Source organism: Coloeus monedula (genome assembly GCF_965178545.1).
Source record: "Coloeus monedula genome assembly, chromosome: 17".
NCBI lineage: Eukaryota > Metazoa > Chordata > Aves > Passeriformes > Corvidae > Coloeus > Coloeus monedula.
This window is the reverse complement of record NC_138797.1, coordinates 5,591,245-5,615,554: the sequence shown is the minus strand read 5'-3', so window position 1 is coordinate 5,615,554 and position 24,310 is coordinate 5,591,245. Positions and strand designations below refer to the sequence as shown.

Here is a 24,310-nt window from a genome sequence, read left to right as displayed (position 1 = left end):
CTTAGAAATTATTTCAGCTGACTCTTATTAGCAATACATTTAACAGGGATGGAATTAAGATCCTGAGAGTCAGATACAGTTTCCTTTTTCATGATAGAATTTTCCTAGTATACGTCCAGGCCCATGAAGTTAAGATCTGAAGTTTTGATGTTAAAAATGTGCAGGTGAGATCAGTATTGCCTCCTGCGTCCCAACAAATGTATTCCACATGTACTCTAGGCATCAGGGAAGATGATGTTCCCTTTTTTTATGGCCTCAGTAGGTATCCTTCCAGTCCAGATGTTGAAATTTAGCAGGTATGTTCAATGGCTTCAAGACTCTGCTATGCTGAGTTGTGACCACCAGCATAGAGAGCCTGAAATTCATTTTTGCCAAGAGGAGCTGTAGATTTGTGTGCCTGATTACATTCTGTTCTTTGTAATTCCCAGCCTTTTTTTGCTATTGGATGCTGGTAATATTCAATCACCTTGTCAGGTGAAGTAAAGTTACTTCATAATCAGTTTACTTCATGCCAAACCTTTTGTGTGTTTAAGTGGTGCTATTTACTCTTCTGTTAAAGCAGAGCCCAAACTGCCATGAAATTAAATGTAGTAATTTCTCTCTTCTTAACCATGCAGGCAGCTGAAGAAGTTAGATGAAGACAGTTTAACCAAACAACCTGAAGAAGTATTTGATGTCCTGGAGAAGCTTGGAGAAGGGTATGTGTTGTGTTCCAATGTACATTGGCCCAATGTACATTTCTCTGAGAACACATCTGTCTAACAGGGGTGTGTTCAGTGGACTCTGATGTTTCACTATTGTCATGGTCCTACTTCTGAAAGATATGTACTAACATAGTGGCAGTGTTTGGTTAGTAACAGAATAAAACATTTGTTTCCCCAGAGTGTGATATCTTAACCCAAATAGCAGGTTATGGGTCAGCAGTAGGGAGTTGAAAGTTGTTGAAAAATGCCAGCCTGGAGTTGGTAGAGCTCTGTGGGAACTCAAGAGGTTTTGTAGTTCATCCCTGGTACCTCCTGTGGAAGATCTGCCTGGTGGAAGTGAACTTCAGTGACACTGTGCCATTTGGTGAGGCAGAGCAGCATGGGAACACTCCAGGAGTGACATGTTCACTGCCTTAAGCAGTTCATTGGAAAAGACTGAGTTGTAAATCTGCCTGCCTGCTGTAAGTAAAGAAGCTGGAAATAAGAATGAAAGTATCTTAGAAGAGCAGGCAAACCTCTCAGACCAGAGTTGTAGTTCTTACTGATGCTCATCTTGTACTCTATGCTGGAAAAAGAGAATTTTAGTTGTTGAATTTGTGCAAAAGGCCATTCCAAAGCTGTGGTCAGTGTAATGATGGTGTGCTCTTTCCTCACTGCCTCAGCGTGGTGATTTATTTGTATTACAGTGCTTAGAAGTTAGTGGGCTGATTATTTACATTAAAATGCAAAATATTTTTAATAAAATGATAGTTCATGTTTTACCTGATGGTTACACTCGCAAAAAAAAAAAGCCATAACATTTGCATTTTTAATGTTGCTATATTCAGTGTTTGATATTTTGTTTTCTAGTTCTTATGGCAGTGTGTTCAAAGCCATCCATAAAGAAACGGGTCAAGTTGTTGCAATTAAACAAGTTCCTGTGGAATCTGACCTGCAAGAGATCATAAAGGAAATATCCATAATGCAGCAATGTGATAGGTAAGTGTGTGCTGCAAAACCCTTTATTGGGATGCAAGGACAAGTATCCCCTGTGACCTGGCATTTAATCAAATAAAAGCCATCATGTTGCCTTAAATGTTTTTTAAAAGGCCGGACGTGTACAATCAAGTTACCTCCTATCAACTGAGTCATGTTAGCTGACCATTTGGGTAGTGCAAAGGTAAGACAACAAAAGGTAGCTTGCAGCAAGAGAGAGCACTGAGCTGAGTGGAGTAACCCTGCACTTGCTGCCAGCTGAGAGCCAAGCGTGTGAGCAGTCGCTGCCGTTCTGCCCGGGCTTCTTGAACAGTGGTAACTTGATTGTGTGCTGAGCAGCAGCTCCCGTGTCCACAGGGGTGGTGGCTTCCCAGCAAGGCATAGAAAACTGTTAAAAGGAGGTTTTTTTGTTTCTTTTTTAAAGGGCACGTGGATGAGAGCCACTAACGCATGACTGCTCTTGCATGTGCACAGCCTCCGTGCTGTCACCTGCTCGGGTGGCAGGACTGTCCTTCCTGGTCCTGTTCTGCCTGTGCAGGCTCTGCTGCAGTACAAGCTGTCTGCTGATCTGAGCATCCCCTGAATGACCTGCTGGCAGCTCTGTGGGCTGATGGTTGTCCCCCTCTCTGCATGTTTTTATGGGATAAGATGCTGCAGTGACTTAGACAGTGAAGAGCTTGTGTGTAGGAAAGACCTACCCACAAAGTGTATCTAAGGCTGAAGGTTTAAAATACACTCATTTCTTCTGGTATTATGAATCTGGCCTTAGGAAACACTACTTTGAAGGAATTCCTGCATGGAAAGCCATTTGAAATAAATTACATGAGCAGCTGTAGTCCCAGTCACTTACTCTCTTGCATTCCACTCTCACTGTATTTAAATGAAGATGACTTAGGGGCAGGCAGCAGAGTGTACCTTGAAAAGAAATTGTTCCTGAAAAATCTTACTGTAACTGTAAATCTTACTGTAACTTGAAATGCATTGCTAGGTGTCTCTAAGTGTTTGTATTGTAAGGCCTGAAGTGAGACCTTACAGTTGTGAACAGCAGAGGGAGTGAATCCCTGGAGCATCACACTTTCTGTGCAAGCATTAAGGGGCACTGTGCAGTGTGACTGCCTTGCTAGTTTTAGAGTTTTTCATTAGAAGATGTTCAGCAGAGAATAGATTAAACATGGTTTTGTTCCTTAGCTCCATTCCCATCAAATCAGGGACAGTCTTCCTGTTAGTTTCTGCTTTACCCTTTCCAGAGGACACGTGTTTTTTCTCACCAGTGTAACTTAACTAGGTTGTTTGCTTTTTGGGCAGCTATATAACTGACTGAGAGAGTCCTAGGTTGTACTGAGATCCTAAAATACATCCAGGACTAAACTGTAGAGACAAGTAGGTTCATGTGGTAGTGAGAGAACATTCATCTTAATGAGTGTGACAGCTATTTTCCAGCAAATTGTGGACTTTATTTAGTGTTTCCCTTTAGTTCCAAATGCTCTGCAGCAGCTTTACCAGGGAGTCCTGTGGCCTATTTCCCATTCCCATGTCCTGCCCCAGCACTGACCCTGTTGTAACCTGGTTCAGGGAGCTGAACCAGACTGAAGGCTAATCGCTCCTTGTTTCCGTGGGATTTGTCGGACAGTTTAGCTCCCTGGAGTGACTTACTGGCAGGTCATATGAGCCCTGCTGTGGGAACAGGCTTGGCAGGACTGTGGAAGCCCTGTGCAGAATTCAGGGTGTTCTGGAATACTTTTGGTCATGGTTTCAGTGGCGCTTCAACACTGAGTTTCTAAAACATACTTAGGGTCTCTGCAGTGTATTGTGCCTTTTCAGTGATGCTGGTTACTGGTGTTTGACCCTTTGTTTTTTCCTTCTTTTTTCCTAGTCCTCACGTGGTGAAATACTATGGCAGCTATTTTAAGAACACAGACCTGTGGATAGTCATGGAATACTGTGGTGCTGGATCTGTGTCTGACATTATTCGGTTACGAAATAAAACTGTACGTCCTTTCTCCTTTGGGTGTATGGATGGGAGCATGGGTGTCCAGCAGCTCAAGGAAGCTGAGTAGTTAGGGCATAATTCTTGGTGTTCAGTGCCTGACACAACCATTGGCCATAACTTGAGAGACAGGTGCTTTGTTCCTCTGAAAATGAGAAAGCTGATTACATTGCATTTTGATTACCTGGATAGTTTAATTGGTGGAGCAGGTTTTGGGGTGTTGGCTTTCCTGAAAACCCAGACTGATTCCAAGTAAGACCCTACTTTGCCTTGCTTTGGTTATTGCAGGATAAGAATTTCTAGCTGAGAGAGGACTATGGTATATGAAATATTGTGGGTGTTTATATGTATGCTGTTTGTGATCTAATTATGCTACATAATGCTGTAAGTCACTCATTTCCCATTGGTATGGCAACCTTTAATGAAGGCAATTAAGTGGCAATTAGTGAATCTCAGTAAAATACAGACCAAAGCACAAAAGTGCTGTGTCTCAGCCACTGATATGTTGGCAGTAACTCTTCTCTTCTTCAGCTCACAGAGGAGGAAATTGCTACAATAGTGCAGTCAACACTGAAAGGACTCGAGTACCTGCATTTTATGAGGAAAATACACAGGGACATCAAAGCTGGAAATATATTGCTAAACACAGAGGGACATGCTAAACTTGCTGATTTTGGTGTGGCAGGACAGCTTACAGTAAGTAAAAGCAGGGTGGTTTTGTACATTTCAATTTATCTTTTTAACCTGTGTGTGAGTGTGATGGGATTGTGGAGATTGAGAAATTGTTCATAGCTGATTTTTAGCACTTTGCATCAACATGGGATGCTAAACCAGCAGCAGATTAGAGCAGATCTTCCTCTGTGGAAGCTGTTACAACTAAATAATGGTTTGCAATAGCATTTGCTGCTTTTTTTAGGATACTTTTGAGTTCTGTGAGCACATTTTAATTCTTCTTTGCAGCATTCCATATTCTAGTTTTGTTGAGTCTAATAATCTGCATGCCTGCAGGATAATTAGGGTGATAATTCATTAATGACTGTTTTTGGCTAATACAGTTGCCGTTGTCTGGATCTTTATGCTTCTCTCCTCAGGACACCATGGCAAAGCGGAACACAGTCATAGGGACCCCATTCTGGATGGCTCCAGAAGTGATTCAGGAAATTGGATATAACTGTGTTGCAGACATCTGGTCCCTGGGAATCACTGCAATAGAAATGGCTGAAGGAAAGCCACCATATGCAGATATTCATCCCATGAGGGTAAGGACTGTGGCCTTAAATGTCTTGTTCTGTGGAAAAGGTTTGCTATCATAGCTGGCTGGATCACATATCAGCATGCAATCTTGCTTTTAATGTATAGGACAAGTTGTTTCCTGTCAGTTCTTTGTACTGTTGATTAAATGAAAAACAGGTCTTTGTCAAGAAGGATCTGCATGGGAATAAAAAAAATCACAGTCGTTGTCTGTTAAGACATAGCTCTGTGTTGGATGTGAAGAAACATATTTTCAGCTGGATTATCCAAAGTGGATTTTTTTTTTTTTTTTTTTAAATGCAAGCACAAGACTTAAAATGTCAAATTCACAGTTTTTGGGGCACGTAATGGCTCAGCCAGGTGTGAGCACCTAGTGAGAAAAGTCTGTTTTCTTGCTACTTGATCCCTGTGAGCAGATTTGTGTGTAATACTGTCACAAACTCCTCACAGGCAGCACCTTGAAAAGTCCACTCTTCTTTAGTACCAGTGTGTATTTGGGTGTATTTATATTGAATTGTTGGTTTTAAGCTTTGTTGTGGAAACCTGGAATATTCTGCTTTCAGGCAATTTTCATGATTCCTACCAATCCGCCTCCAACATTCCGGAAACCAGAGCTCTGGTCAGACAATTTTACAGACTTTGTGAAGCAGTGTCTTGTGAAGAGCCCGGAGCAGCGAGCCACTGCAACACAGCTGCTGCAGGTCTGTCTTTTCTTAGGAGAACATGAGCTCTGGGGGAGGCTTGCCCGGGGTAGGCCGTGCTGTGTGGCTCTTGAGATGTTGGTTTCATTTCTTGCTACTCCTGCTTATTACAGATTTTACGTTTTAATAACTCGTTTTAAAAATCTCACGCTCAACTTCAACTTTTCAGTTCTTCTCTAAGAACCAGTCTGACTTCAACTTCCTTTGTCTTCTCTGGGTTGTTTTGGCTTTCGGAGTTTGTTGTTGGTTTGCTGGTTTTGTTTGGTTTGGATTTGTTGTTTTACTTTCAAATTCCCACCAGCACTGCCAAGAAACTGTCTCTTAGAACACTAAACAGGGCAGGCTAAATGTAAGTGGTTGCTCAGAATGTTCCAGACATGGTAATGGTCTGTGTAATTGGTTCTTGACAGCTAAGCTAAGGAGAGAAGTAAGTGAAGTTGTGGGAGGGGAATGAGCCCCAAGTCTCGCATCAGTAGTGCCCTTGGAGCCTGCTCTTGTTTGGAGGGTGGAAGGCCTCCTTCCTGTGCCAAACAGAAGAACTGGATCTTTATTTTAGTAATGTTTCGAGTTAAACTGTAATTTTATTTGAAGTAGGCCACAGTAACAGTGTTTTACTGTTATATTCTGCTTTGGATGCAATGCTTATTTGTTTTTAAAATATTTCTCAGCATCCATTTGTTAAAAGTGCCAAAGGAGTATCAATTCTGCGGGACCTAATTAATGAAGCAATGGACATCAAGCTGAAACGCCAAGAGGCACAACAGCGTGAACTCGATCAAGAGGATGAAGAAAATTCAGTGAGTATTTAATAGCAACAATGTGCAAAGTCCAAACTCTTGCTCCTTTCATAAGGCTTAACTGCTTTGGGTTTTGTTTTTGCAATATTTTGTCCAATTGCCAGTGGATTTGACTTAGTTCTGGAGTTTTCTATTTTATGACTGGATAACCCGATGTTTGGTCCCTGCTCAAGCTGTATTTGAGTGGGACAGATGGCATGTGTGGGGTACTGTTCACCTTATAATGTAGCTTGAGAGCTGGGGTTGAGCAGGCCTACAAAGTACTGCATGCAGAAGACTTGGTAACATTTTCCCAGTTGGATTAAATTATTTATGCAGTAGTGAGAATTTTTTCATTGTAGACTGCTCTCCTCGTTTGGAATAATAATATCATCTCTGATGTTCTGTGATACAAGTCTGTTGTGTTGTTTTACTATTGTGCTTTAGAACATCCCTTATAGAAACTTTCTTCTACACAAGAGCAACCGTCAGAAGCCTGAGGTGAGGGCACGGGAAGTGTTCAGGGCTTGCTGTGAATTTCGGTTCGGCTCTTTGTTTCAGTGGTTACAGCATGTGAATTTGGGAAGCATGTTGAAAGCTGGTTTTTGAGCCTCTGCCTGCTTCAGCCTGAATAAATGAAATGGGCAACACAAGGCCTTGTGTGCCAGCCCTCCTCAGGGGTGACACTTGAACAGCATGGTCCATGGCATCTGTGCTGAACACATTGTGCATCTGGTTTTGCAGTCTAGGACTGGATATTTATTCAGTGTGGAAGTAACTTTATTGGTCATGTTGCCATGATGTCAATTCTATGAGTACTGTCCCTACCCTGAGTTTTGTCTTTGTCATCCCTTCTTCATTTCTGACTGATCTGGGGTCACAATGCTGAGAGGTGATGTCTGTGTAGTGGAGTTGAGTCCTCTCTGTCGGTGTGTGTGTTTTCCTGAAGCTTCTCTACTCCGTGTCTGCTAGCAGAAAAGTTTCCCAAATACTTCCCAAGTGCTGTGGAAACTTCTGATGTAGTCCTTTGTTAAATGATGTGTAGCTAACAAATTTATTACTTCCTCTCACCCACTCAACTCCACACAAAATTACTTTTTCTCTATTAACATCTTGTGTGGTTTTCTCCTCTCTTGCTATTGGTTTTGAGGTTGGGAAGTAAATTTTACAGACACTCTTGACACAACAGGTAAAACACTTGGAGCACTAGAATGTGGAGAGGTGAATTCTCTCTTTCCATGACATTGAGGTGGAGTACTACAGCTTGATGTGCAATAGCTGTGGGTTTTCCCTCTAACACAGATCAGTAAGGCCATGGTCAGGCATTCTGAGAACCAAACATGAGCATCTCATCTACTGTAAACCTAGAAAGGGCTTCAGTTCATGCAGTTGCATAGCTGGTGCACATTTCCAAGAAGCCAAATGGATTGTGGGAATCTTGACCCTGTTCTTCATGAAATCCTAGTCACAATACACACTTAGTGAAGCACACACCACCTGATGAAACTGCCACCTTTGGCTAACGTAACTCTGCCAGGAAGTTGTTCTGCCATAACTGGTTTGAAGAGGTTATATTTTCCTACAGGCAGTCTCTTAAGCCTTGGCAGCAGGAATTCCAATTTCTATTATTAGTCCCTTTCAACAAATAGAAAGATAAAAAGTAATTTTCACTGAAAAAAGTTACCAAACCTTGATAATTTATTTGAATCCTTTTTAAAGGTTTGCAATTGCAGTTCATTTTTCTTCAGTGCTACTGAGGTTTATAACGAGTAAAATTGCCTAAATGTTAAAAATAGAAAAAAAGTAGGATGAGGGGGGTTTCTTTCCATGTGCCACATACTCTCCAGACTTAGACCTGGTGGTGTCAAGTAACTGGTGACTCCTCAGTGAGCTGGACCACTGGAGACAGTGGGTTAGGGTCAGCTCTCAGAACTGCCAGCATGAATAAAAACACTAACGACTGATTGAGTGTTCTAATCTACTCTTACGGACACTTCACCAGCTCAGAAATGAGATACAACTTGCACTGAGAAGTCTCTGCTGATTATTTATCTGTTTTATTATTTATCATGCTGGCAGAAAAGTATTCATTAGTTTTCATTACCTGTTTGGAGATGACAGGGAGAGAACAAAGTGCATAAACCAAATGTTGCTTCTGTGTGTGTCTGGAAAAATCTCTGAATTAGTGTGACTTGCCAGTGTCCTTCAATACAGACATTCTTCATGGGACTTCACCACCAGTAAAACCTGTATTTGTGGCATGTTTGAACAGGAGGAGGATGAGACGGATTCGGGTACCATGGTACGGGCAAGTGGAGATGAAACTGGCACAATCAGAGCTGTGAACACCATGAGTGATGGAGCCAACACCATGATAGAGCACGATGGCACCCTGGAGTCCCAGCTGGGCACAATGGTCATCAACACAGAGGAGGAAGAGGAGGAGGGCACCATGAAAAGTAAGAAAACATCTCTGACTTTTAGAATATTAAATCTTCGTGTGGGCTATGATATGTATTCCCAACCTGCTTTGATGTTTTTGGTAGATTATTGTGTCTTTTGGTTGTAGGGAGCCAAAACTCTTAGGTCAGTGCCCTCTGGCAGCAGAGAAACCTTTCTAGGTCCAAATTTCAAGCCATGCTTTGTAGTCATGCACGTGGTCTAGCTGATGTGCACAATTTCCACAGGCTTTTGCGTTAAATAAGATCTGATTCTAGCTAGTAATCTTTTTTTGTGTCAGTTCTTTTTTGCTGGTTCTGTATTTTTACACAGAATGTAGAGGGGGACTCTAACAAAGGGTTGATCACAAAATGTGTGTTGCTTTAGATGATGATGTGGCTGTAACCTGGCATCTGAAAGCAGTAAGTCTGTTTTAGGATTGATGCATCCAATGAAGAGCCAGATTTATGAAATGACAAATATCTTGCAGGCTTCAAGCACAGCAGGACACGCAGTGGGAGGGGTTGGCATCTCTCTAGACTGGTGTGTTTCTTTAGTGTTACTGTAATCACTGAGGGCAACCCAATGAGCTCTGTTGCTGTTTCAGACATGCAAGTTGAAATCCGTTCTGCCCTAAAAGAGGAGAGCTTACTGAAGCTACAATCCTTGTCAGAGAATGTAAGATTTAGAATTATGTGACTGATTGTCTATGGAAGACCTTACAGCTTGAGCTGGAAAAGGGTTGAAAATGTTTCTTTGATTAAAGAAATGGCAGGGAAAGCCTTCCTGGAAAAGTATGACTTCAAGAAGAGGAATCTTTTCTGAATTATGGATTCTCACAGAAATCTGTTCCCACTGGTTTGTTAACCTCACAGTTCTGAGGCAGAGGTAGTCAGGGATGACTCAACTGGCCAGCCTGAATGTTTGTTTGCTCAAGGACTGGGGAAAGTGCTGACTGGGGGCTCAGCAGTACTCAAATATGACCATCACACGCAAGCCTTGTTCTTTTGGCTTTGGCACTGCTTCCAAAGACTTCCTTGGCCATCTGATATTGAGCCTTTAGCTATTCTTCACAGGAGTTTGGAAAAATCCTTTCCTCAGGAATTTCTGTGTTGAAACCTTCTTCCCTGTCAGGGCCCTTTGAAGCTTGTGGAACGATGCTGGGTTTGAGAGTGAAATTTCAGCAGAATCCCTTTAAAGATTTTTCCAAGCTTTGATAAACATGACTCAGCACATCAAAACCCAGAGGTGTCAGTCCGTGTAGCAGCTTGGGGCAACAAAGACGATGGTGGGGTGGAACAAGGTCGATCTAGCAAGGAGATGGATGGATGCTTAGAGTAGCTAAAATGTCATCCAAAGAAAGGGACATTTCAACAGTATTAAATAAACCTGGTGAAGCTGCAGTTTCTTTACGAGCAGACAGCACTGATAGTTTCTCAATCATCAGTGTGTACTGTTCCATTTCGTGGCTCACAATACAAGAGGTTTTGCTGTCTGGTGCTCCTGCACTGCCAGCACTGTGTAAGTGAAGCACCTCTTGAGTTTATCTTCCGTGTTTGACATGTGCTTATCTTCTCACTATCTTTTTAAGACTGCATTGCTTGTAACTCAAAAGCACCTCGTGCTGCCTGTGAAGTGGTGTTCAGAGGCTCGAGGAGATGCCTTTGATAGTATCTGTTTTGCAAGGGCACGCTCTGGTTTTGAGCAGAACGAGTTACGAGGATGCAGCGGTGCCTTTAGCACAGGGCAGTCTCTACCCTCAAGAGGGAGCTCCACAACAAGCTCCCACACTCGACATCTCCGTGACTGGAAAGGGGAGTTCTTATCTTAAACCCTCCTTCAGGCTTTTTAAAAACTCCCGTGTTCTTCAGCTGCTGCTGTGCAAGGTGCTCTCAGCTGGGGGTGTGGCAGAGGGGCTGGAGGAGGCATTTGGAGGTCCTGGCTGCAGGTGGTGGCTGACACAGGGACCACTTCCATGCCCGTGGGCTTCACACAGGGATGCCCAGTGAGCCCACTCTCTGCTGCAGGTTATGCTGCATTTTGACTGCTTGTAGCTTCATTCCAGCAAATCTGATGTTAATGAAAATAATACTTCCTTAACACCTTTTTCTCCTCCTTGCTTGGTAGTGTAGCTCTGAAATACTGGCTGCTGCATAGAGCAGTTCCCAGTTTTTTGGGGGGGATGCTAGGCAGTGTCTCTGAGCAGCTTCCCCCTCATGAGAGTTGCCTGCAGCTCCGTTTTTCAGCTTGCCATTTACATATTCATAACATTCAGTTAAATGGATTTAGCCCTAAAGCTCATCAGCCTGCTGCAGAACCCTCTGGAGCAAGTGGTTTTTTGTAATCTTAAATATAAATATAATAATGCTGTTGGGGAATAACAGAGTTTGAAGGAGTTTCATTGATTCGTATTTTTAAAGACATCTATATATTTTTTTGGCAGTTTGTGTTATGACTCACAATAGAACCTATTTTTAAGTCAATAAAAAACTTCTGGGTTTTTTTACATGGCATTACAGCTTCCCTAGGTGTCCTGGGCTTCTTAACTGGAGGTTTCTGCAGTTGTGTTCTAGCCTTTCTTTCTAGTTAAAAAAAAAAAAATCTGTGTCTTAACTAGTTTTTTGTTTGGTTGTATTTCTTTTTAATATCAAAAGTGTTTAAAGCATCATGTTTCAATGTTTTATAGATAGGATTGTCTTAGAAATCTCTAGCATACAACTTGCAGTAGCCTTGAAAGTGCAAACAACTTCCAGTAGACTTGAAAGTGATTGTTGCATAAATCAATTTGTGACTTCTTAGGCTCAGAGGAATCTTAAATTCCAGTATTTTACATTGTAGGGGAAGTTTTGTTTTGCGGTCAATTGAGCTGTAATTGTGTTTGCTTAAAATCTTTCATTTGCTTGGCTTTATTCTGGGCACTCAATATAAATAGTCAGGCAGCATTAAAAATGTCACTGTGACATTCTGTTACACATTCTGAAAGCACTCAAGTGATTGCCTGAGACCGCAGATTCTAAATTGTGCTGCGACACATTTTACTTCTAAATCGATTGCTGAAAGATTACTTATGGATTGCAGTTAAACTATTCCAGGAAAACTTTAAATGTAGCTGGAGAACTATAGATGAGCAATGATTTGTAATGACAGACATTTCCATTGTGCTCGAGAGCTGGAATAACTTTTGAGCTGTTAATATGTCTGGAAGTGTCGTTTTTTAATTTTTCTATGAGAGAATATATAGTGCTAGTAAACAGGGCAGCATTTTTTACTCTTCATGCTTTTACTCTTCCTTTTTCTGCTTTGCTTGCTGTATTTGTTTAGATAGTGGAATCTTGGCATGAATTTGTCTCTTTGATTTAAAGAGTGGAACATAATTTTATAATAATGTTGCCTTCCTTGAGCACTGCAATATGATCAGATCCAAGTGAAATTGGATCTAGTTTGTCTGGTACTAGAGTCTGCCCTATTTTCTCTGTTAAAATACATCTTGCTTGTTTAAACATCAAATAATTGGTGAATTATATTGGAGAGTGCAGAACTGCCAGCAGTAGTGTGAGTTGGGCTGCCTGGTCTTTGGGTTGAGATGAATGAGGAGCCTGGAGACAGGGGAGGGATTGTGGGTGTGGGTTTTTTGTTCGTGTGGCACACACTCAGTACAGTGTGTGGTGCAGGGGTGGACCAGAAGCTTTAATAGCACTGTTGTCTCTACCTTGGTCATGTAATGTGCTGGTAAAAATTCTTTAGAGTTTGTAAGTGTTTAAAATAAAAAAATTCAGACTTCGTTCTTACACAGTTAGGGGGTTGTTGTGCTTTTACCATGCCCACACTGCTAAGCATGGTTGTGTAATTTTAAAAAAGTATTTCCCCTTTTGAGGGGGAATTGGGCTTCATTAGCAAATTAAATGAGCTAAGATGCAAACTTGGCACTTTCCTATTTGAAAAATGATTCAGAGTAAGCTTGTCATCTTGGTGGCTGTGTGAGACATCCAGTGGGTGACACTTAAACCTAAGCCAGAGAAATGTTTCTGCCAAGGCTCAGGAAACGTTTCTTCCCCATGAATTAACCTGAGATTTTTCACGTAAAGCAATGACTGTAAAAGCTGCAGCGTGAGCAGCAGAATGAGTATGGGTGGCAGAAGGATTATGTGATTGCATTAATATTGTAATTGACTAAAGTATTACTGGGGTATAGCTGAGGTAGCCATAGATGATATCATCATCTGTCCAGAAAAGTGCAGTGGCACGTTATCCAAATTGCTCATGCAGCTACTGTGGAGAATAACTCCATGTCCTGTCAGGATTTGCATCATGTGTGCGTCAAAGATACTGGCCAAAGGTGCTTGTTTTGCCTCTGGTTTTCTCCATAGACAATAATAGCTCTTTGCAGCAGCTTCCCACTACTTAGTGTTATTAATGTCCAGTGGTACAGTGCTGTGTTTAAAGCAAATTGGTCCATTTAGCCAAAATTGAATCATAAAACACTCTCAGCATTATGCATTTAAATAACATGCTGCTTATACAAACTCCTACATTGATTAAATTGTTCTCGAACTGTAAGAATCATCCTGCTGCCACTCTTGGGGTGTGGAGAATACTAATCTTCACAGAGAAGTGTTCCTGTTGCTTTTTGACCTCGAATAGCAGCCTTGCTGGCAAGCTTGACATAAGCAGTGGCCAGTAAAATTTGTGTAGGAGTATGAAGCAGTGTGAACGTGCAGACAGCATTTCTGAGGGATGGGAGGAGTTGTGTGTGCTGTCATTTTGTTGTAGAGTTTTTGTTGTGTGTTTTTTTTTTCCTTTCCTACACTGGCCCTAGTAATTGAAATAGTGGCTCTGTGCAGGCTGAAGCATGAAGAGGAGTTAAGTCCAGGATCCAAGTGGGATGCTTGTCCACCTTTGGTTGTCCTGCATATTTGACAAAGCTTCAGTGCTAAGACAAAGTTAATTATCTGTTTATATTTTCAGTGATACTGAAATTGGAGAAAGGATGTGTGTGTTCAATAGAGTTACTTTTGCTGGTGTTAGCAACTTATTGTTGAGCACTCCTGTATTTGGTATGGTGGGGGATAGAAAGTAGGGGATTTTTTATTTTTTTCCTGGACAGAAACATTTTTCTTGGAGAAGATGGGAGGTGTGGCTAACAGGGTCCTGAGCACTGTACAAGAGGCAGTGTGCTTCAGGACACTCAACCAAGAGACAGAGTAGTAGTAAATCACTAAGAAAGTACACCTCTGTCCCATGCACGTTCGTGCATTTGCACATCCAGGCAAACTGGAGCCTACCTGTCTCTTCTAAGAATAAACTCACTCCCTACTGGATCAAAATAAACCCTGGAGAAAGCCTTACTCCTGAGCAGGAATAAGAAAAAGTGTAAACTCTTAAATTCCTTCATTGCAGAAGTTCAAAACCAAATTTGTTTTTACCAGCAGATTTTCAAGCTTTGGGGGAAAGAAATGTTCATTGCAGTGTTGTTTTCTGTTCTCTCTAGATAAGCAAATGAGTTTCTGGCTTATGAATAGAAAGGGAGCTGGGAAGTGCTTACTTGGTTCTGTGCCATCTGGGGAGCCTGAGCTGTTATCCACAGGTGCTGGATGTGAAGACTACATCCCTGCTGATGAGGTTGTTTCTCATTTAGATTTATCAGGAGCTGAGCCAGAGGATGCAGAATAGGAAATGTTCACTTCTTTCTCAATGCACCTTCACATCTCCCTGCCTGTCACATGCTGTGGCTGCTGGACTAAATTAGCAATTCAAGCTAATGAGGTGAAAGACATGAGGTGTCCACTGAAAATCTGTGATGGAGGAAGAAAGCTGCTCTATATTTATAATCATGTCTGAGATTTAAAGCAAAAGAGATATAAGAGGAGGTAGCCTGGTCTTAAGCACCTTCAATTACTGTGAGGATTTCCTCCCCTATTTTTGGAAGGGTTCTCACTAGAAATGTTACAGCTTTGGGTGTGTTGATGCTCTTCTCCTTAGATGTCTTTCACACCTTATTCATTAAGAGATTTAGGTTGATTCTTATGTTCACTTAGGAGTTTCTTATTAATAGCAGAACCTGTTGGGAGTGTTTTGCTTTGATTTAATTTGAGATAGGCCATAATTATGGGGAGATTTGTCCTCATAAAGAGATAAAAAGTGTTACGTGTTCTGCTTTTAATATGAGGAAATTTCAGCTCCTCTTGCCATGGGATGAACTTATTAATGATGGAGCAATTTTTGCTCTGGTTGAATAATTTGACATCTCTCTGCTCTGCTGCTTAAAATGACTCAGTCCTCTTCAGACTGTACAAATTATGCTGTCCAGCTGCTAAAGTTCATCTGTGATCTCTAAAAAATAGCCCGAAGCAAATAAAACTGCAGTTCCATTTGAAATTTAATATTAATGAAGCATTGCTTACACATGACCATCAGGCACTTTTTTGTGCATCCTAAATATGTATTTTCAGTCTTAAAGTTACATAATTGAATATAAAGCAGCAGCAGCTTACTGAGGCTAGTGAGGACTAAGGCTTTGTAGAGATTGCAGCCCCTGAATTTTTGACAAATACACATACATGTACCAAGGATCACATTCTTGTTCAAAATCCCTAATGTAGTAATTGATTGCTTCATTGTTGTTGATTTATGTCAGGTTCATAGTAAATTAATTTGTAGCATTATCTCCTGACTGTTCCCAGCCATAACTCCAGCTCCAGTTTTTGTGGTATGGGGAGGAATCTGATCATTGTGACTTCAAGAACAGGTATTTAAGTATTAACTGTATAAACTGGCTTGAGTGAAGTGCACAAAAAATGTGTTCCTGAGGTTATCTTACTGTCCCTCTCATGGCAAGCTTTGTAACTCCAGAATATTCACCCTAGGTAGACCTTAGCAATCCCTTTCAAGAGGAAAGAATAATAAAACAAGGATTCTTCTGATGTCAAGTTTGAGTAGAGAAGAATAATTTTAGAGAAAAGCAGAAATTTTAGTTTCATTGCTCAGCAAGCCTGTTCAGATAGATAGAAGGACTTTGTAAATCTCCCTTTCTTTTTGAAAGCATCCTTTGAAGCTTGTGAGCTTCTGAAAATTTTCAATTGTGAGAGCTAATTTGACAAAATCAACGAAATGAGTCTTTTGATTTCTGGGGCTAGATGATAGCAAATGATCTGGTTTCATGGATATTCTTTGCTGCTGGGAATGAAAAGTAAATGTCTTGCTGGTTTGATTGACTAGGCTGTTTCTTCTTTATCATTCTCCTTTCTCTGCAGCATCATATGGAAATGCAAATGACTTGGAGGCTCTCCACACCTTCTTTGTCATCTTTTGCTCCATGTGAGGTGCTCTGTATGCTGCAGTCAGCCCCTAAGACTGACCTGTTCCATTTCCTCAGCTATTCAGACAGGTGACATTTTTGGAAACGAGCAGATTGTTCAGTTTTTTCCTTGCACCTTGCCCTTGCTGTAGCCTGGCAGGGGAGAGGATCCAGTGCTGGCTTCTTGCAGAGCCCTGTCTGTACCTGTCAGTTGTCTTTTGTCTTGTCTGGGCTGTTTGTGCTTGGAGAGGGACTGTCCCAGCTTGCACACGACCCTGTGCAGTTGGGCATGGCTTTCCAGTGCTGAAGGATACCACAGAATTCAAAGTTCACAGGGGTATTTGTTGTGCCCAACTTAAAGCATTCTCTACCTTTGGACCCCCTAGTTTCACCCCTTTTTCTGTCCTCAGACACAACAGTACTGATATTATTACACTTTTTAAACATGACTTTAAAACCAGGCAACACCCTTGAGTTTTCCATGGGCGGCTTCTCCTCTTCACAGGACGCAGGCTGAGCTCAGAGCAGCCCTCCCAGTGCCTGTGGCTCTGCACAGCCACTCTGAACCTGCAATTCTGCAGTCAGTTGGACCAGCCCCAGCAGAGCTGTGGTGTTCCATTTGTGTAATTAATATAGCTCCTAAAAGATGACTGTGTATCTAAATGATAGACCTTTAATGGCTCCAGGGAGCTCTCATGGCTCATCTTCATAAGCAACTCTTTAGATTCCAAAATAGATGCAACAGTGAAGCCCTTCTTGTCACCACAGGGTGACCTTCTCATAAAAGGTTCTTCTCTACCACAGTTGTGATCTCACTTTCTGTCAAATGTTCATCTTTTAGCCTAACCCTATAAAATTAGGAAGTTAAATGCTTTTTGGCACAGACACGTTTGGTGCGGTGTCATCTCTCAGCAGCATCTGCTTCTGCAAATAGCAGGGATCGATTTTTGTCTTTGGCTGCCTGTTATCAAAATTTTAAAGATATAGTAGTGTGGCTCTTGTGTTGAATTAATAGCAGGTCATCTTTGGAAAGATGACACTGCTGTTAAGTGCTAAGACTGACGAAAAGAAATTCAGTCGTGCTGGGATGATAATTGATTTGGTGTAATGTCTTTCTGTCTCTGGGAGCATTTCTGTCGGTCTTGCTGCATCCACACCCCTACAGAGATCATAGCAGCAACTAAAATTTCAGATATCTTAGATTGGCATCACAGTTACTTCTCCTTTTATATTACCCTCTTTTTTTTTTTTCCCCATTTTCTTTGTCAGTTAGCAATCTCTGCTTTATATCAGCTAAAAAACAAAGCAACACTAAGATGCAGTGTTATATGTTGATGAGTGGAAATGTACTTAAGTTGGTGACTAAATGTACTTAAATTGATGACTAAATGTACTTAAATTGATGACTAAGTGTTGCTTGTGTTTGCAAGGCCTGAGGTGACTGCAGGGTTAGAGGTGTCTGATGGTGGCTGTGAAGAGCGTGTGCCACAAAAGCACTTGGGTGGGCAGGGAGCTCTGGCACTCATCAGTCTGATACCCTGTGTGGAATTGTCCCCCGAATGGGGCAACTACAATGTCAGATCTGGTTGCTCAAGGCCTTGCAAAGTCACTCCAGTCCCATTCTGTTGCACAACCGTCCCTGTTGTGAAACTTTCTTCCTTGTGTTCAGCCGAGTCACCCTTTGCTGCAGTTCAGTTCCCCTCATCCTCTCACTGGGAGAGTGAGGAGCTCACACAAAAAGTTCATTGTCCTGCACTTCAGGAGAGCAGATTTTGGCTTCTTCAGGAATAAGCTTGGTAGAATGTCATGGGATAAAGTTGTGGAGGGAGAAGGGGCCCAAAAAAGCTGGTTCATATCCAAGGCTAACTTCCTCCAAGCTCAGGAGCGATGCATCCTGACAAAGGGAAAGTCAGGCAAAAGTGCCATGAGGCCTGCATGGATGAACAAGGGACTCCTGGACAAACTCAGCCACAAAAAGGAAGCGTACAGAGGGTAGAAGCAAGGACAGGTAGCCTGGGAGAAATACAAAGAGATTGTCCGAGCCAGGGGTCAGGTCAGGAAAGCTAAAACGCTGATAGAATTAAATATGGCCAGGGACATCAAGGGCAGCAAGAAAATCTTTTATAGGTACATAATTTTCCCTGTTCTTCCTTTTATCACTGACAGCACTGAGCTGTGTGGTGCAGTTGAGATGCTGGAGGGAAGGGATGCCCTCCAGAGAGACCTGGGCACACTGGAGAGGTGGGACACTGCAAATCTCTTCTGCCAAGTGCAAATACTGCAGTTCTTGGTAAAACACAAGATGTGAGGAAATGAGCATGATTATTTTAACTGACACTCAGAATGAAGCTCTGTTTTGAGTGAACAGTTTTTTAAAAAGTAAATAGAAAAGAACTGAATAAGCCAATGTCACTGGAGTGAAACATTTGCTTTTACAGTCTGCTGTGCTGCAAACAGTAATCTTCAAAACAGAATACAAACATGATGTAGATTTTCTTCTTTTTTTCCCCCTAGGAAGGCTGAATTACTGAGACCCAGGCTGGCTGTCAGTGAGCTGTGTATAGATTAGCCTGGCTAGTTATGAATTCCTCTCTTTCTACAAAATTAGTTGGTGTTAAACATTGCCATGATTGTCCATAACAACTTACCTCCTGCTTCAAGCAGGCTGAGCTGCAGCAGAGTACAAGGGGTGTGTTTACTTCATTCTAAATAAATGTTTTATCACTCAGCAGTAATTGGATTGTGATTGTATTTCAGTAATTATTCCCAGCAGCAAATCTGTTCTCCAGTTCGCAGACGTGTTCCCTGCCTGACCTTCACGCTGCTGGTCTGAAGGTGTCTTTCTTGATCTAATTATGTATGATGAGATTTTTAGTTTTGTTTTTTTAAAAAGGGGAACTACTGCCAGGGGTATAATAATTTGTCTTTGCTCCAGTTATCATGGTGCAGAAGTATCAGCACTTCAGTTCATGCTTGAGCTTTTAGCTGGCCCTGGAGAGACAGAACAATGCAGGGCTTTTTCAAAATGCATCATGACATTTAGGGCTGTGCAGAATCACACTTCTCTTAGCATCACAACCCAAATATCCTGCCAAGATTTCTCATACTTTGTAGAAATTTGTTCTGTATTTAACATGAGTATAGACAAATAATTTCCTGGAGTATCTTGTAGCTGACCAAGGAATTCATCCACTTCTCTGAAGATCATGCAGAGTCTGCCAGTGAAGTTCTGGATCACTGGCTGGCAATTTTATATGCAAGAATAATATTCTGTGATTAAATCCTAATGAGTTTCCAGAGCAGCTAATATTTTTTCAAGAGGAAAGCTCTGCTGAGTGTCCTTAGAGAGGACTGTTTTGTGACAGCTTGCCTTCTGTACAGACTCTTGTGGGAGAGTCTCTGCATTACGCAGACCCTGCCAACCCATCACAGGACATCCCCTGTGTGCGTGTTTGAAGCTCTAAACTCTTGGTTGGTTGCCTGCCTGACAGATTATATTTATTTCAAAGGTATGGCATTCAGCACTGAGCTTATTTCCGCAGTCCAGACTTAGGCTGTTCTGATGCCATTTGCTGTTAACTCCAGTCCTCATCCTGCTTTCTGAAAATTATGGTTTCTGCATCACCTAAAACATATGTTCCAAGTATGAGTAACTTATTCTAGAGAACCTTGTGTTACAGAACAAAACCATTTAGTAAGTTCCAGTGCTTGCTTCCAGGATGCTTACAGGTTTTGGGGGAGCATTTCATCATCAAGAGCAGTGCAGTGGCATTAAGCTGTGAGCTGCATCTGCAGCTCTCATGGTCCTGTGCTGCAGCCCTGTTAAAGCATGTTTGCTGTACAAGCCTGCCTCTTCGTTTGGATTGGGACTCTTCTCAAGGAATTGGCTGTGCTGTAGCTCAGGACAGGCCAGTTTAAGTGTGCAGAGCCTGGGCACCGTCTGGTGCTGGACTTGTTGCACTACTGAGGAAATCTTGCCTTGGAGATGCTGGAAGCCTTGTGACCTTGACTTGCTGTGAAGTTAAATTTCATGTTTTCTTCCTGTGTTGGCTTTTTTTGCTGTCTGTGTTAGGAATCAGCATTTCCATCCTCTCACATTTCATCACTTCCTTATTGTGCTGTCATCACCCTGCAAATGAAGCCACCTCCCGTTTCTTATTACCCCAAGTTTCTTAATTTCAGCCTAGAATTGAATGGTTAATCTATGTATCTGGCTTGTTTGAGTCTAAATCTCAGCCTTTCTTCCGCTAAGAAAGTCGGTTCAGAAGAACTAATTTACAAAAAGAAAACTGGGGCAGTAAACTTGAACACCTACTGACTATTTATAAAAAGAAGAAAAAAGAAGTTTTGCAGGCTAAATAAGCTTTTCTACTCAAACAATATAGAAACTTGACCACTTCTACCCAAGGCAAATTGTGTGGTATTTGTAAGGTGTTTGTGGTCTTTGAAAGCCTCATTTCTGTGCTGTTCTGATCACAAATATAAAGGTGAATTTCTGCTTGTAAAACAGCACTGTTTATTTTTGAAGCTTGCTTATTTTGCAGTGCATGGAACCTGGCTGGGATGAAAAACCCCAGCCTGTCTCGGCTGCAGCTGTTCAGTTCTGGCATTCAGTGCATGCAGCTGGTTACCTGGAGTGTGCTGTCAGGGATGGATTGCAGGTCTAGAGGCCAAGGCCTCCAGCATTGCAATCACTTCTGTGGTGGGCTTTAAGCTTTCCTTCTCCACTTTTCTCACTGTGCAGTCAGTTTTATGATGGAAAAGCTGCTGAAAAATAGTATTTTAGCAAGTACTTCAGCAGTACTATGTGATTTAGTGTGTGCTAAAAGAAATAAAATCACTTTTGGGCATGATGTAGGGCTGTATAACCGAAACTGTATTTTTCAAAACAACTATTGTTTTATTATTTTTAATATTTCCAGGGAGGGATGAAACGATGCAGCCAGCCAGACCATCATTCCTTGAATACTTTGAACAGAAGGAGAAGGAGAATCAAATCAATAGCTTTGGGAAGAATGTGTCTGGCCAGACAAAAAATTCATCTGATTGGAAAGTACCACAGGATGGAGACTACGAATTTGTAAGTCTATACTTTGAAATTCAATCAATGTGACAATCTTTAAGAATTTGAGTCAGCTGCCATGAGATTATTTCTTGTTTTGACAGACTAATGGAAACTTAAGGAGGTTTGCTAATGCATTTGGATGGGGCATTTTGAAAAACTCGTTTTCTTTATGTATTTCTCAGTAATCATAGCCAGTCATTATCTGTAAACGTTCCTTGTTTAAAAGCAAACAAAGGAACAAAAAAGCATGAGGACATGAAGGTATAAAGTGTCTTGCTTTGGTTCCCCATTATGCATTTAAAAATTAAAAAAAAAAAAAAAAAAAATCCAGACGGCAGTTGTAAAATGCAAATCCTCAACATGTAGTGTTTGACAAAGAACAGTGTTAGAACCATTGAATTTCCTTGTTTTTCTCAAGCTTTGGCACTGGGTTTTGTTTTTATTATATAAACATTAAGCTTGTCTTCATTTTTCTTTTCAAATCCTTATTTCCATTCTTCCTTACTAAGGCTGACATGCTCAGAATTTTCAGGAACTTTTCAGAAGTTCAAAGAAAGAGCTATTATTCATAAATTTGATTTGTTTTTCTGTGTGTGTGTGAGGATGTAAAATTTCATGTTTTATTTCAAAAAGCCAGAAGAGGCTGAACATTGTTCCCTCCTCATTTTTCTTCAGTGATCTTTCACTGCAAGCTCCTGTAGCTCTGTGTGCCCTTTCAGTGCCTGTTCATGCTGCCCACGGTTCAGGTTGTCTCTCTGGCAGTAGCTGGTGATATTCACTCCACAAAGTGTGCAAAGCAAAATCCCTCTGCCATTCACAGCTCGAGGAGATGCCTCCCTTCAAGGCTGGAATAACAGCTGGAGCTTTTCATTCTCTTTCTATAGGTTGTATAGATTTACTGCTGTTATTTTGTTGTCTTTGCTCCTGCTTCTCTTATTTTCTTATTCTGGCTGCAAAGAATAGCTGAGGAGACCTCCTGCATTCCCTCCCTCGTAGCCCTTTGCGCTACGTTCTCTTTGGTCTCAAGGCATAAAGCCACTGCATAAACACGTTTTGTGCAAAAATAACCCACAGGGCCTGGGCCCAACACACAATTCCAGTTGAGTCAGATACTTCATTTATCTCATTCACCTCATGCTGTACCTTAATTGAATGATAAACAATTGTTTTTCAACGTGTGGCATTTCCCAGGAGAGATGGGCTGCTTCGGAGTATCTTCGGAGTCTTCTGTAGTCTGCAGAGGATGGCCCAGGGGGAAATTTGCTGTAATTATTTTAGTTTCTAATTTGGTTGATAACACGTTTAGCAGTGTATTTCCTCTGAGTGGGATGCGCTCCCCTGGGCACTCTGGGAGCTGTAGGTGCAGGGTACACCCAGCCAGCACAGGCAACAAAAGCAAAGGTCGCTGCCTTTCCAGCAAGCAGGACCCACAAATATTTTTAGAATGTGGAAAGCAACTCTTGTGACACGTGTGACCCTGTTTACTGATTTCCATTAGTACTGCAGCACTGCCATGTGCACACATTCCCAGTGTGCTGGAAGCAACAGAAGCGAGCAATAAATTGGCCTTTTGGTCACCTTTGTGAATTAATTTGTAGAAATTTTCACTTCCCAGCTCTATGTGTTTCTCCAGTTCAGTGGTATATGAATGTACCAGCCTGCCTTGCATATAAATTTTGGAACAGAGCTACTTTTCTTTTCTGTAGGATGAGAAAATTACTTGAAAGCAGCCTTAATAAATAATGTGGGTGTTTGTATAGCCCTTATCTGAGAGTTAGTAGCAAGCTCATGTTGTATAATGTACTCAAAGACTTAAAATCATGTATTTTTCCCATTTGGCTAAAAATTGATTGATTGATTGATGGCTATCTATGGGTAAAAGTCATGTTTATTAATGATTTATTAATTGAACGCGTCAACGTAATAAGCACTGTGGAATGAGAAAAAAAGGCATTCATCAGTTGTATCCAGTACATCTGTCCTAGACCTGCCTGCAGCTATAACTTCTGCATTGTCAAAGCAGGCAGGTTTGAGGAGCCTTTTTCTACAGAGGTTGCAGCATTCCAAGTAGAGATGAGATCAGTGAGATGCAGGGTAAATATTAGTTCCTCTGGGCCTTAAGAAGTGATTGAAATATTATTGCTTTCTGCTACTGCAGACTAGATAAATATGCCTTCTCTTCTCTTCTGTATTCCTCGCCCTCCTGTGTGACTAACACCTGGAGTCTCCTGTCTTCAAAAAAAAAAAAAAAAAAAGGGCAGTATTAAATTACAAAAGATTTTTGCTCTTTTTTTCCCCCATGGCAAAACCATTTGACCTTTTCTTGACTAACATTGTTCTTCTGAAGCAGGCAAATAAGACACTATTTATATCACAATGGCAATGTCAGATGAGAGTTAGATTGAGTCAACCCCATCCACTGCAGAGCTGAGAACCCAGAGATCCTGTTTTGAAAGGTGATGAACTCCATTCCTCCTGAATGAGATGCTCTGGCTGTGTTCTGGTGGTGGTCAGAGATGGCATTAGTCCAGAGTATTTCCAGAAAAGTGTTTCCAGCCTTGGAATTCTGAAGTAGAAGTTGTTATTAAATGATTAGTCAGTGCCTGATGCTGTTAACGTTTATCTCCTCTCACGTTTGAACAAGGATCTTTTAAGCCCTGATTGACTGCAAACAATGTTTTCAACAACATTATGATTTATTTAATGTGGGGAAAAAAATACTAATTATGGGCAAAAATTCTTGCTTTTAGGAAGAATGTAACAAACTCTAACAGGAGACTGCTGCAGGGGTAGACTGATAATGGGCAGGCTGCACTGTATGGATAATTCCTAACTGCCATAATCAGATCTCAGAATTTTTGTAGTTGAATTTAATTTTGCCTGTGAACATTAGTCACATGCTGTTGCAGACTTAATAATGCTAGATTTGTTTAGACAATGTCCTACATTTTTTCACTTTAATCTTTCAGTAGTACTGCAACATGTAAGAAAATTAGTTGTGTAGTGATTCCTGCCCTTAGACACAACAAGCCCTTTACTTATCCCTATTTTAAAAGCCTTCTAACTGCTGTGAGCAGGTCAGTATTGTAGTATCACTTGTGGCTAAAGTAGAATCACG

The 24,310-nt window shown here is 41.4% G+C and overlaps 1 protein-coding gene across 1 annotated transcript in view; it reads left to right on the top strand.

The window, feature by feature from the left end:
• Window positions 1–24,310, top strand: part of STK4 (serine/threonine kinase 4) — a 44,397-nt gene that overhangs the window by 2,037 nt on the left and 18,050 nt on the right. The window contains exons 2-10 of the mRNA XM_082292665.1: window positions 618–698; window positions 1,554–1,682; window positions 3,553–3,667; window positions 4,198–4,362; window positions 4,758–4,925; window positions 5,481–5,618; window positions 6,287–6,415; window positions 8,667–8,853; window positions 21,050–21,207. Of these exons, the coding sequence (XP_082148791.1) occupies window positions 618–698; window positions 1,554–1,682; window positions 3,553–3,667; window positions 4,198–4,362; window positions 4,758–4,925; window positions 5,481–5,618; window positions 6,287–6,415; window positions 8,667–8,853; window positions 21,050–21,207 (1,270 nt within the window). The remainder of the gene's footprint in view (window positions 1–617; window positions 699–1,553; window positions 1,683–3,552; window positions 3,668–4,197; window positions 4,363–4,757; window positions 4,926–5,480; window positions 5,619–6,286; window positions 6,416–8,666; window positions 8,854–21,049; window positions 21,208–24,310) is intronic.